The sequence below is a fragment of the Wyeomyia smithii genome, chromosome 2 (assembly GCF_029784165.1).
Source record: "Wyeomyia smithii strain HCP4-BCI-WySm-NY-G18 chromosome 2, ASM2978416v1, whole genome shotgun sequence".
NCBI classification, from domain to species: domain Eukaryota; kingdom Metazoa; phylum Arthropoda; class Insecta; order Diptera; family Culicidae; genus Wyeomyia; species Wyeomyia smithii.
Genome location: NC_073695.1, coordinates 172,655,884 through 172,670,799, shown reverse-complemented (window position 1 = coordinate 172,670,799; position 14,916 = coordinate 172,655,884). Strand labels below are relative to the sequence as shown.

Sequence of the window (14,916 nt, the reverse complement as noted above, 5' to 3'; positions counted from 1 at the left end):
ATGTTTTATATCATTGATCCCACTTCCTAAACCCACTTCTTAAGTTCCATTTTGAGGGCACATTCTGAGATTCCACAAAACGGTTCTGGCCCTACGAACAACTGCATTGATCCATTTCTCGCCAACAGATCAGCTTTTTCATTTCCTTCAATGCCGCAATGCCCTGGTACCCAGAATAAGTTTACTTTACTATTTCTAGCCACCTGCTGTAGCAATTGAATGCAATACCACACTAATTACGAAGAACAGGAAACGGATTTCAGTGCTTTTAGTGCAGCTTGACTATCCGAAAATATGCATATATTTGTATGTCTATAGTTACGTCGTAGGAAAATTGTAGCGCTTTCAAGTATTGCCTGTATTTCTGCTTGAAATACTGTTGGCCACTCTCCCATAGGTATTGATAGATTGACTCCAGGGCCTGCCACCCCAGCCCCAACCCTATTGTTTAACCTGGAGCCATTCGTGTAGAACACTATTGGGCCTGGTTGAATGCTAGGCCCACCTGATTCCCATTCAGTGCGACTTGGCTCAGTCACTTGGAATAGTCGTTCAAAGTTGTACTGCCTATCCATCAAGTCTTCCTGAGATAACATTGCGTTGATTTTGAAATTTTCAAGTATACTGAGGTGTCCCCAGAGGTCTCCTTCGAGAAACTTTTTAGCCTTAGTGCGCTTTTTTCTGCTTCTAATTGTACAAATAGATGCAATGGAAGTAAGCTTAACATAACATCTAGTGCCTTTGAAGGATTACTTCGAATTGCTCCCGTGATGGAAATTGTGGCAAGTCTTTGCAACTTTTCCAGCTTGTTTTGAGCATACCTGACATTTGTTTTTGGCCACCATACTAAGGACGCATATGTTGTTCTAGGTCTAACGATAGCTGTATAGATCCAATAGATCATCTTTGGCTTCAATTCCCATTTGTTACCAAAGGTTTTTTTACTGATCCATAAGGCACATGTAGCCTTATTTATTATTTTTTCCATATGTAAATGTAAGATCCAGTTTAATTCGCTGTATAGAGTTACTCCTAAGTAGTTGACTTCTTGAAAAAGTTCTGATTTCGTTCCATTAAGACATAAGTCAGGAATCTTGATTTTTTTCCTGCGTGTAAATAGAATAACGTTAGTTTTCTTCGGATTCATCGTAAGTCCCTCTTTTTTGCACCACATTGTAGTTAAACTTAGAGCATGTTGGAGTCTATCGCTGATTACATGCTCATATTTTCCACGAACTATAACTACTATATCGTCCGCAAAACCAATTACTTCATAGCCCTGCGATTCTAGTTGTGTCAACAGTTCATCAACCACTAATGACCACAAAAGGGGTGAGAGAACCCCTCCCTGTGGGCATCCTTTTGCAGTCCTTACTGTGACTGTTGAGCCTCCATGATTGTAAGTTATTTCTCTTTTTTGTAACATTTCAAATATCCAGTCAACAATAGTTTTGTCGAAGTTACGTTTTATCATAACACCTTTCATTGAATTATAGGATGCATTATCAAAAGCGCATCAGATAGGTTTTCACATAAATATTCGAATATGATTTGAACGAATTCACTCTGTGTAACTTATTATCATAATTGATTAGTTCCATAAACATTGTTATCGTAAGTCAGATAAAATGGTAATAAATAGCTTGACTTAGTAGTTTCAGTTTTATTCAGTTAGTATGTTATACTATCTTTTAGCATTGTGAAATCATTGCAGTTGTTTTATCGCGCAACCATACATTGACTGTTTCTCCCATGTACAAGGCACACAAACAGACAAGAAGCTTTTAAAGTATAACTTAAAAAAGCTCACCATCGAGTAATGGTTGACAAGCTTGACGCAATGTGAAATATTTCATCTTGTGTCACGTTGACGAAACTTAGTTTCAATTGAATTTTACTAGTTACAGTCATCCCAGTATTATGGGCTAACCAGTATTGTGGGTCAATACACTTTGTGACCGTTAGTTTGGTGACCGTTAGTCACGTTAGTTATTGAAATATGTTAGAAACCAATACAAAGTGTAGACTGGCCCATAATACTGGTTGGCCTATAATACTGGGATGACTGTATGCTGTGTTAAAAATATGAATGTGTACAAGTCAGCAGCCAAACCATTATGCTATATTTTGTAGTAGAGAATAGAGTTTTTTTTCGATGAGTTTACAGAGGGTTTTCAAGTATTTTGTAGAAATTTAAAGTAATGAAGAATAACTGAATGATGGCGACGATCCCGCCATATACTCTCTACAAAAGTTTGAGGTTGTTTTAACTTTGTCAGATAAACTCTACGTCATCAATGAATGAACAAACAATCAAGTTAATCGAAGTTTTGATTAACATGTTTAAATATCTCGTTATCTCTTATGACAATAGTTTAACAAAAAATATGAATTATGATTCTCATTGAAAGAAAGAAAACAATGACTTTCATGTAGAAAAATGGGATAAGAACGCACGCTTACTCTCATCGCGTTGTAGTAAGTGCGGAAAAATAGAGAGAGAGAGTGTTTTTCTACTATCATTAGCGAGAGCGCTTACCGTGCAGCGCACGTGCTTGTTTAAATAAACCGTTGCGTAATTGGTCAATTCGAGGAAAATATACGATTGTTATTTATTGCTTAACATAAACAGTAAAACAGAACCTTTAACCCTTTGATAATCAAAGACCCTGCTGGGAGGCATGCAAACATAAATGAATGGTATGCTTAAATTAACCAAGAATAAATAGAACTAGAAATCCTGATGGCAATATTAATCCATTTATTGGAAACACAAATTAGTGATTTTTTTACAGCTTTACAGCTTCTACCACCGCGAGCATTCAGCTTGGTCTGGAAATTCGCAACGGCTTTTCTTAGCATTGAATTCCAATCCACCAGGGCAATCCATTGGATAAGCTCGTCCACTGGCGCACATTAAAAATTTCTGGCAATTTTCTGGCATCGGAAAATGAACCGGATGTTTGGGATTGTCATTGCGTGGACATCTGGCATCTACTATTCCTGGAACTACAACGTAGTTTTCGATGTCAGGCTGATGCTGAGGGTGGTTGTACTGAGTCGGTTCATGCGGTTTTGGTCGATTAGAGTTGGGAGGAAGCTGAGGCTGCGGCTTTGGGTTTGGAGGAGTTTCCGGCTTAATAGGCGATCGGTTCGGAGGAATCAGTTGAGGTTTGTTTGATGGCATCTGTTGAGGTGACAACTGAAAGTTGGGCTGTTGATAGGATGGGTTTGAAGGTAAATTGTGTATTTGTTGTTCATAACTGGGATAGTTGGGTCCATGTGACCAGCCGGATTGTTCTTTATTATCGTAATTGGGGTACGAAAAAGTTGGCTTCAAGGGTGTGTTAGGAGCCTGTTGCTGGTAGTTGAGATAGTTTTGCGCTCTATCTTCAGTTATGTAGAGTGATGGTCTTGAGGGTGGATTTGATGATTGTTGTTCGTATTGAGGATAGTTGGGCTCTTGTGGTCTAAGATGATATCTTTCATCATGTGGATTTACTGCTGAAGGTCGTTTATCTGTATACGTTTGAACAGGCTGTTCTATTATCCAGGAATCAATAGGTGCTGCCTGTTCAATTCGTAATGCATGCTGGTCGATTTCGTTTCGATAATGCCAATATCTATCTTGAGAAGCTTCTGGTTTGTGTTGATGATTGTTTGCGGTATTAGGAGGATTTCGTTCTACCACATAACCCCCCGTGTTCTGATTATGTGGATCCAAATGGGGCTTCGCCGGTAGATCGGGTTTTTTGATTTCTTGTTGATCCCATGATGATACGAACTGAACACGCTGTGGAGCTTGTTGTATTTGCCACGTCTGCCATTTATTCTTATCGCTTGAGTCGATATTAACATTTTCGTTATCTGCTATTTGTGCGGGATAATTGTTTGAGTAAGTTTCGAATGCAGCTTGTTGGATGTTTGCACATTTTGCTATCACAGGGTAATCACAACGATTTGCTTCAATGCCAAAGTGAAGACCTTCCGGACAGCGCAATTCGTAAGCTAATCCACGTTAACATGTTAAGAACTTGGAGCAATCGTTGTCGTGTGGTAGTAGGTATGGAATTAAAGGATCGTCACTTCGGGGACAGCGGATTTCCTTTCTTACCACTGCATTGTAGTTTTGTTCTTCAGCAGCCGAAATCGAAACAACTCCGATGACCAGCAAAAGGGGTTTAAGGAAGTATTCTAAAAATAGAGTAAAAAGATGCTGTCAAAATTTCAAAACAAGACAAAATAATATAAAATCGCACCGAACATTTTCTAATGACGGTATATACTAAGTCATACTTCAGTGTCGGTTGCTTTTTTATAGAAAATATCCATTAGCTGTTGTCATACACTGAACTACACTAGTCAACTAGAATAAGTAAAATTTAGATTTGAAAAAGTGTTAATTTTAAAACATGTATGAAATAAATAAATTTTAGGAAGTAAGAATACAGTGAATCGCTAGTGAAGCATTTTAACTTAATGAATTTCTAATATCGACGAAAAACTCAATCAAATATTTCAAAAGGTCTAATCTGCTTTGATCGCATTCATTGCTATACTTTCTATTTCACTATGCTCATGTTCTTTGTAGTAAATGCCTTTTTAATTCCAATGCACTTGATAATCTAGCCCACATAAAACGTCACGTTGATGTAATAATGAGCGTTTTTTATGTTGAACATAAAACGACACGGAAAGTATAGGGTACGTATGTTGTTTGTATGTGTGTTACACTGCAATCTGGCGTGTTTTTTTTAAATAAAATACTGAAGTTGCTGCGCTTCTTCAACGCACTTAGATATTGATTGTAGGTATTGCATATAATATTGTGTGGAAAAAGTATTGTAACATGTGTTATTCTATCTAAGAAGAAACAATAAATAATAATACTCAATTATGTATCCGCAATTAGACATTAGATCCATCTAAGTTAGACTTATAAATAGCCATGCCACTGAACTGTGCTGTACTGCACTGGTGCGGTTTTTGCCTAGCAACACGATACGACGTGTCTTGCTACCACCACTCAGTGTTAGTGTTAGACAGACGGCACGAAGGGCGAAACTTGAAACACCGGTGTCAGTGTTATATGATCGCCACTGGTGCCTTAAGCTTCGGCAAACACCGGCGCCGGTGGATCTAGCTTTGGAAAACACTGGTCTCACGTAAATAAAAATATAAACAATGTGAGTATATTTCTGAACATTTTCCTTCGTATTAGGCCTAGCAGAGCCATATGGCAGTGACCGAGGTGTTCTACGAAGTTCAAACATTCGGCTACGGTGCTTTCACGAAAGTGGCGATCGTATAACACTGCCACTGGCTTCGGTGTTTCAAGTTTCGCCCTTCGTTCTGTCAGTCTTACACCAACACTGTGTGGCAATTGCTAAGCACGCCGTTTCGTGTTTCAAACATATCCCTCAGTAAAGAGCGTGTTTTGTGAACATGGCTGCTTAAAAATCCAGAAAGACTCACTGGCAATGACAGGGATAGAACCTAGACCAGATGAGTAGCTAGTGAATTATGCTAAACTGCCGACACGGATGTCATCATTGAAACGAACAAAACTTGCCTTGATGAGTAATGTCGTAGTCTGCCTATTTTCAATAAATTATATCATTCGAGATATGCAGACTATCGACATTACATTATTCAAGTTATGTAATATTTTTCAAAGAAAAAAAAATAGAAAACTTGTCAACCGGTGTCTTGGAATAAGATTATATCGAATACGTTTCGTTGCAACTGAGAAAGTCGTTCAGTACGTTTTCACATCCGTGTTTGGACCCTTGGAGCCCAATATCATTGGATCCAACTAAAAGCATTTGTTTGTCGCATAATGCAGGAAACAATTTTTATTGGCGATAGCAATCTGAATATGTACCTACCAAGCATATTTATAGAACCAATTGGATTCGGAATATGCGCACTTAAAATACAGTGATATTCGTCCGTTTTTTCAACTTTCAGAATAGCTTATATGAACACGTTAATGAATGACACTTGCGAACTGTGCTAATTCTTGCACAGAAGGGAGTCAAAGACTGATCTGCTTAACCGCTTCATATACGTTCGTTTTCTAAAGCTCATTATTATAACTTATGAAAAATCTGTACATGTGTCATCATAACATGTAGTTGAAACACACGATTATTAGATTCGAACAATATTGGGTTACTCTTCAGTGATTCTGAAACAGTTGAAAAACTGCTGTCTAATTTTTCAATAAAAAAATCGTTCAGAACTGGCAATGACTGTTCAATAGTTTAAAATATAAAGATAGCAAATCACGTCCTACGCTAGAATTGACGTGTCTATAGAATTAGTTTTTCGCATGGACGCAATCATATGGTTTGTTTGACTTTTCGCCTAATTTCGATAAGATATCAGCTAGTTAGTTTACTTTTCGATAGCCCTTTTCATCCAGCTACACAGAAAATCAATTTCAGGCATTTAGTCGTTTTAACCACCGTCATGGATGTTTTCGCCAAAACGATCGAGAGTTAGCCCAAAAGAAGACAATATATAAGCTACGAAATACGACCATATCTTCAATTGATTTCAGTCATGGAAGGTAAGTGAGTTGTACCAAGGAGCTGCAGGCATCCGTGGTAATATCTGTCTATACTTCTAGCATTCTTTGTTCTAACCACAATTTTATTGTTGGAGAGTACATGTGCCAAGACTCCCCATCGTGCTCAACCGGATGCTCGCTGTCCACGTTTCGACGATCCTGACGAAATAATTTTGTTACCTCATTCAAATGACTGCAGCAAGTTTGTGACGTGCCTTAGTGGATTGGGATACGAAATGAACTGCCCTGAAGGTTTAGAATATTCGGTTGCTCAAACTACCTGCGATTATCCCGAGTATGCCCAATGTCGCATGCGGAAAGAAACAATTCAAACAGCTAGCAATGGGTTCAATATTTTGCAGTTGCCACCGAGACCACATGTAGAAGTAAACCAAAATTGGGAAGAAAAGTTCGGCATAGAGCCAAACCCAGCAGAAAAAGAACCGGAACTTGCACCGGAGGCTGTCCCAGTAGCAGAAAACAATGAACCAGTGTTGGAAAATTTCGGTATTTCAGGTGCGTTTGATCGCAGGTGTCCTGATGTGGATCATCCTCGGAAAGTAATACACTTACCAGTTGTGGGGAGCTGCAGTAAATTTTTAAAATGTGCTGGTGGAAGAGCTTACATAATGGATTGTCCAGTTGGACTCGAGTTCAGTGTTGTTACGAAAAAATGTGACTACCCGGCTCGTGCTAAATGCGTGGGATAGTTGTGCTTGATTATTTATTGTTTCTGTATTGTATGTATAAAAGCAAATAAACAACCTTCCTTAAGCTTGAGTGAATAGGATAACTATGTTTTGAAAATGTTTATAACTGTTTTAACATTTGTTATCATAATATGATTTACTCACTAGCGTCGCAGATGGAAAGAAATATGGATATTAGGGTTTTTCTAAGGACCTATATTGAAACAAGTAGTTGCTGTTTTTATTCAGTGTGATAAAAATTCATCGTAATTGTTTTGCTACCAAGTCATAGAAAGTTACCGGAAATACATTTTGATAAACTAATTACAGCAAGTTTTCAATAGTAATTATTAAAAATGTGAAGATTTTCGAGTGCTTTGCTCATTCCTTGTTATTGAAGATACCATTGCTAATGCGTCCTTTAAACCAATCAATACAGCTCGAAAGTACCATAACGAACTGAAATCTTACGATCATACAAGTCTCGGCTACATTGGAGCACACGCCTGTCATGATATCGATAATTGAAACAACAACAACAGTAACAGTGCGAAGGGAGTTTCCTTTACTAACGGGTGTCCAATGAAAAATGAGAATATAAAAATGGGTCAAGAAAAGAAGAACAGGGAAGTTTTCTTTAAACTGATTTATTTTATATGAACGGTAATTAAAGTCTACAAAAGTTGCTTTGTGTTCTAAACTCACCAATTATCCTTGAACACCATGGAGCCCAATGAACCGAAAAAAACTTCGATTGGACGACATTGCGGCAGATTGATCGAGGTTCAAGCTTTTAACGTATACGGTGTATTCTGGCTTTCCAGAAACATTAGCTTTGTCTTGTCGTGATGCGATGATGCCTTGTCCGATCGAAACACGTGTTCTCCATCCGAGTGATGTTTTTAAATGAATGGAATAAGTATTTTCCATTTCCAAACACTCTGTTACATATCCTGGTTAATGGCCAAACTACTCGGTTTGAACTGCGGCTTCGAAATTCTCTTATCGGAAGATGCGAGGTATAACATAACCTTCTATTCAAACTTGTGCTTGAGCTTTAACGTCACTTTTGGAGCAGTAGTGGTTTTGTGTTTATTGTACAATCGGTCGTTTTGATACACCCAACGCAAACGGGGAACATTTTATTACTTTAGGGCAATTTTTTATCACTTATTGTGTCTTATGACTGCGCATTATACACAAATAGTAATAACTGAAAAGTAACAAAAATTATGACGGGCACACGCTTGCATGTGTTTCTGCAGGAGAACATACAGCCAAGGACCGCAGTGCATGTGTTAGCAAGACTTCACTCGCTGCATTTGTATTGATGCAACGATCAGATTCATTTTTGCTCCATTCATCCACACATAATGAGAATCTCACCCGTCAACCTCAAATGTCTAATTAGAAACACTTTCGTTTCGTCCCCCAGTGTTTACATGAAATGAATATATATTATACTGTCTGAACAGAGTTGCCGAAGTTGCGAATATTGTTCTGGATGGGCACGAGTTTTGTATTTTCAAACAGGTGCAAATGAGTTTCCATGAAACAATGAGTATGTGTTTTGGATAGCTTGCAAGAAAGCGAATGTTTTTGTTTTTCACTAACGCAGTTTACGGATCGTGATGTCATTTAAAGACGCATTTCAAGACTTTGGAATCATCAACGTTTGCATACTCTATGACGGGGAAATGCTGCTTGGCAGCTCTTGTCATATTCTTCCTCTACTCCGTATGCATACAACGAGCGAACTAATACACGCTCACCGGATGAATTGGAGATTGAAGAAACTTGTAACATGTGCAACATATGCGACGGTGTGTGATTTTTTTTTTACTTGAGATGGAAAGGGAGCAGTTTTTGACAGAAAAAATCTTGCATGTGGTTGAAATGACCATTATTAGATAGTCGTACTCCCGTAACACGTGCTAAATATATGACAGTATGTGTTGTTACTTGACTGGGAAAGAGTTTTATTGCCTTTTTAGTAATAGGTTTGTAACCTAAAAAGCAATTTTGCGCTATTGCTTCTAAGGTAATAAGGAAAAGTTTTGCGTGTAGAGGAAAGAAGTCATGCGTCTACGCCATTCTCCGCCTTCAGCCTGTACTCTACCGTATATGGTTCACAGCACCTTACGTTCGTAACCTCCAAGGGCGCTGAGGTCTTCTGAGAGCAGTGTTGTTGTCTCTAGCCCATAGAGTACCGATCTAACTAGTGTTTTGTACAGCTTTAGCTTCGTACTACGGCACACTCGGTTGGATCACACCGTCGTAAGTGCAAATTAGGCACGATTTCTCACTTGAATGCGTCTCCGGATCCCTTTGCTGGTGTTGTTGTCAGCGGTTACCAGCGATCCTAAGTACACGAACTAATCTACCACCTCAAGCTCATCGCCGTCTGCGATGATCCGGGATGGGAGGCTAACATTGCTTTCCTTGGAGTCTCTTCCCTTCATGTACTTTGTTTTTAACGCATTGATCAGCAGTCCAATACGCTTAGCTTCCGCTTTTAGTCTGGTGTAGCTTTGGCGTCGTACATAAATTACGTAACACTAAAAATCTAAATTTCAGACCCCCTCCCGCCCTATGCAACGATAGGTAACGTTCGACATGACTCCCACCCCCTAAATTTACGTAACGCTGATCAGCCTGACCCCCTCCGAATTTTCAATTTCGGGCAAACATCACAGTTACGTGACTGTCTCTATCAAACCCCCCCCCCCCCCACCCCTCACCCGTACGTAACAATAAGTAACGCAGACTCAACCCAATGTCGCTCTTCTTATAAATGGGGCAGCCGTCTCCCTCCATCCACTCTTCCGGCAGTTTTTCCTCTTCCCAGATATTGGAAATGACCCAGTGCGCCTCCAGTTCAGCTGTTGTTTGTTGCATCGCCATTCAGATGTTCATCCATGTGCTGCTTCCACCTGTCGACCACCCCGCTATCGTTCGTGATGAGATTACTTTCCACATCCCTGCAAAAGTCGGCTCGCGGCTTATAGCTTTTACGGGATTGGTTAATCTTTACGTAGAATTTTCGCGTATCATTAGCAGTATATAGCTCTTCTAGCTTTTCATGATCACGATCCTCCTGCCGCGCTTTTTACGTCTCAGGATCGTTGACATGTTGTTGCTTGCTCGTCTGTACTTGACCAAGTTCTCTTTCGTCCTTACCCTCAGGTAATTTACCCAGGTCCGGTTTTTCTCTGTCACCGCTGCCTAGCTTTCCTCTTTATACCAGTCGATTCTGCCACTCGGCGCCTCTGTTCCTAGTGTCGTCGTCGCGGATTCTCTGATGGCCGTGCGGATCATGATCCAGCCATCGAGAAAAGCTGCACCGAAAGCCTCTATTGGGGGTAGTGCCGCTTTAAGCTGTTGCGCGTAGACTGCGGCAGTTTGCGGGTTCCGTAGCTGCTTGATGTTGAACCGCGCGGATTGTCTTTGTCGTGACTGATAGACAGTCGACAGTTTTGAGCGCCTACAAACTGCCACTAAGTAGTGGTCCGAGTCAATGTCCGCACCTCGGTAGGTGCGTATGTTGGTGATGTCCGAGAAAAACCGTCCTTCGATGAGCACATGGTCAATTCGGTTTGTTGTTCGTTGATCAGGTGTTTTTCAAGTGGGTTTATGGATGTCCTTGCAGGGGATGCTGCAAAGTTTACTCATCTTTGGGCATTGTTGCTCGTTTCGGTGTGCAGACTTTCGTCAGCGTTCATATCACAGATCACGATCTTGATGTCCCGCTGCGAGCAGTTGTCGTATACGTTCTCCAGCTGTGCGTAGAAGGCTTGTTTTTCAAAATGCGGGCAGTGCACATTGATGATGGAGTAATTATAGGACCGGCCTTTAATTCTCAACACACATCCTTTCGCTGATCGCCTGCCACTTGATCACACGACTTTGCAACCTGCCCAACACATAAAAGCCGGTACCTCGTTCATTTGTTTTGCCGCTGCTCTGGTATTACTGGCTCCTGCGACAACACATCCTCCGTACATTTTCTCCTTTCCGGCAAAGTTCCTGCAGTGCTACGATGCCGAAGTGACGGGGTTCCAACTGATCCACTAGGATCCTGTCGTCACCAGGGATGTTTAGCGACCTACATTCCCATGTTCCAAGTTTCCAATTGGTGTCCTTTATTCGTCGCCTAGGTCGATGCTAATTGTTCCGATCCGTTTCTTATTTTTGAATACCACGTGTCCTGGCCCTAATTAACTAACTCCTGCTGCTTGTTCGGGGGTACTTATTCATTATATTCGTACATAATCCTTCAGTTATGCTACAACCTGCGATAAGACTGATTCGTTGCAGCTTGGCTGTGTATATTGCAACTCACATTGAAGATGTGAGAAACGTGTTGAGCCCTGTAAGAAATACTACGACACGCAGATTAATGGAACGGTGCCAACGGCTTTACTGCCTCATGCGATGGAAGGTGTGATCTGATTGATTTTTCGCCTCAGAAAATCTCCTGGTATCGGCTAGGGTTAAATCTAGATCAGTTGGGTTGGTTGTGAGTAGATCAAACCTCTCTACAACCATTGACACCTATGTCGGCGCGTGGATTCGGACCCAGTTCACCAGCGTGGTTGGTGGAGATGTTGTCAACTACGCTAGGCCTCCGCCACCCTCCCAGCTGGTCTCGAGGTACGATGCTGGCCTTACAAGCCAGTTGTCGTAGGTTCGAGGCTCGCCTCGGGAGAGACTGTTAGTGTCAGTAGGATCGTAGCACCAGCCCCGCAATTGTCCTGTACACTTTACAGTTGACTGCGAAGTCTGTGTATAATAAACAGAAGGTTGAGTTCCGAATCGGAACGTAGCACCAAGGCTACGCTTTTGGGCCTCCGCCATCCCGTTACTTCTTGACAAAGCTACCACAACTTGGTTTCTTTACCGTTCTATCCGTTGGTAGAAAACATGGCCAAAATTTGTTTGTTTTCTAAAACTGTGTCATATAAAACAGTACTGTTTTGTTTTGTAGAGTAAGTATTTTTTTTTCATATCTATCTGATTTCAGAAAACTTTCAAATTTTTTACCATTTTATTTTATTTTTATTATTTACCGATTTCATTATGATTTTAACATCGTTGGAGTTAGGTAAAAAGTTACATAACCTATTTTTTTTTTATTCTCGCTTATTTTCCGTCGGTCTAGTTCCGCCACTGTTGTGGCCAATCACCGACGCCCAGGGAGGCGACTCCACACCCAGGACCCTAACTCACGACCCGTTTATTAACGGACCGGCGCCAACGGCTTTACTTCCTCATGCGATGGAAGGCGTGATCCCAGAGATTTTTCGCCTCAGAAAATCTCCCGGTGTCGGCTAGGATTTAATCTAGACCAGTTGGGTTGGTTGTGAGTGGATCACGCCACCTCACAACCATCGACACCTATGTCGGCGGTGGGATTCGAACCCAGGCGTCGAGCGTGGTTGGCGGAGACGTTACCAACCGTACTAGGCCCCCGCTCGAGTTACATAACCTATGCTGATATAAAAAATTCAGAAGTCATTTTAAAGCTTCGATATTTTTAAAATTTATTTTATGCAATAGATTTTCTGTTCTGTGATTCAAAAATGCTGTACAACAAGATCAAGGTTGTTTTTTTAATTGCATTCTCCACAAGATACTCTTGACAGTTGGCTATACGTTAACATGTTTATTCTTCGATCAACTGCCTATTTATTGGCTAAAATCGCAATATAATTTGCCAATTTGATTTCTTATACCGATTTCGATCCTTCTGCCGATGTTGCGAAATGCAGTTCGCCGGAGAGGAGAAGAAGAACTTTTTTTCTCGGACTTGTAATTCGTGAGAGTGACTCATTTGATCGACAGGAAGTCATCGAGGGGTTGATAAATTTTACGTGAAAATGGTTTTGCTCATATATAGATCAAAATTCCGATTAATTAAAACTAGTGTGCCATGATTCACGTTGCTAAAATTTATGATTTTTGTTGCCTATAGGTACTAATAGTTTTAATGTTTGTATTTGTTCAGAAATTAAACCTTAATTGTTATGATCCAGAAATGTGCGTAGCACATTGATACATCCACTAACATTCATAGAGACCTATAAGGTTAGATGGAAATAGATTAAAATAATTACATGGGATATAATACCACTGCATGAGAAACAGTCTACTATAGATCATATGTTATAATCATCTCCGATTTAAAAATGTAAATAAAAATAATTTTGTAAATTCCACTTGATCAATTGCGTTATATTGCTCATGCTTCCGGGAACTGTAATAAAATGTTTCTAATTATCTTTTTTGATCATATATCCATAAAACATAATTGAATTTGATGGTTTCGAACCGACTTTCATCTCCTTTAGTAACCAAGTGTCTGATGAAAGATAAAGGTGTAAAGGCACTTTATTTGATTTGATTCGTTAGACCTATTCCACGCGAATTTCATTTGCTCGTTATAGTATATAAAGATGAGAGTCGGAGAAAATAACATCATTCCCAACAGTTCAGACTCAGTTCAGTGGTAAAAAAATACAAAAATGAGAAGTACTGATCAGTAACCGGTCTCGTCGAACGATTGAAGTAATAATCTTTTTATTTTTCACAGCTCTCATCCTAATTCTTGCAATCGCCGTTGTGAGTGTTTGCGCATTGCCTGAATATTATCCACAATACTACTACCAATCACAGCAACACTGGGAATATCCGCAGTGGAACCAACCCCAAGTTCAACCAAAACCGCAGCCGCAACAACAGCCTCAACTAAGTGCTGATGGGTATAAAATTGTTCCCGGCGTCATCGACTCCCGTTGTCCAAGGACTGACGATCCGATAAATCCAATTCATCTACCAATCCGTGGAGATTGTCGTAAATTCATGAAGTGCTATGGAGGACGCGCATATGAACAGGAGTGCCCAGCCGGGTTGGAATTCGGTGTTGAAGTCAATCGCTGTGATTATCCGGCGTTGGCCCGTTGCAGCGGATGGTAAATAGAAAAGGAAAGCAAACAATGTAGAATTGTTATACTGACAGCGCTTTTCTCACAATAAAGAGCATTCTTCAGTTGTTATTTTGAGGCTGTTCCCTAATTTCGGAAAACAGAACGCAGTCCTAGTTGTTTGAGAATAGAGAATCGTTTTTATACTCATCTTAACACCTACATTCATCTCATTTGTTCAAATTTTATTATATTTATAAGTAAAACTTTCAACCACTCGAGTAAATCTAGAGGTAAAATTAAAAATTCTTTTACGTCGAAAATATATGACGGTAAATTTGACGTAAATAAGTGCGATGAGATGAATATAGGAGCGATTGTCCCAATTTTTTTCACTATCCGCTCATAGGGTAACGGGGGTATTTTGGCCCACATGCATATTTTGGCCCACTCGGTAACATTTTACGCATTTTATCTGATAAACTCAATTAATATTTGAAAATTATGCATGCAACATTGAATAACACACCTAAGAATCATACTACACTATAATTTTCGGCGAAAAACTGGCTCTAGGTAGTGTTATTTTGGAATTAGTTCATACATATTCGAAGTCATGGCTGAGTCAACCCAAAGACAAGAGGAAGTGGTAATATACAAGTCAACGTCCGGAAGCTATTGCAACAAATATGTATGCTTTTGAAACAATTCGTTGTTTCAGTAACATCAA

General features: G+C 40.0%; 1 protein-coding gene and 1 pseudogene across 1 annotated transcript; one reads left to right on the top strand and one right to left on the bottom strand.

The window, feature by feature from the left end:
* Positions 1-2,751: 2,751 nt before the first annotated feature.
* LOC129723397 (uncharacterized) lies at positions 2,752-4,279 on the bottom strand (annotated as a pseudogene).
* A 2,273-nt stretch (positions 4,280-6,552) lies between these two features.
* LOC129720215 (probable chitinase 10) lies at positions 6,553-14,318 on the top strand. Its single transcript, XM_055671663.1, has 4 exons — positions 6,553-6,574; positions 6,635-7,275; positions 10,511-10,625; positions 13,856-14,318. The coding sequence occupies exons 1-4, from the start codon at positions 6,568-6,570 to the stop codon at positions 14,236-14,238; spliced, it is 1,146 nt and encodes a 381-aa protein (XP_055527638.1). The 5' UTR covers positions 6,553-6,567; the 3' UTR covers positions 14,239-14,318.
* The last annotated feature ends 598 nt before the right edge of the window (positions 14,319-14,916 follow it).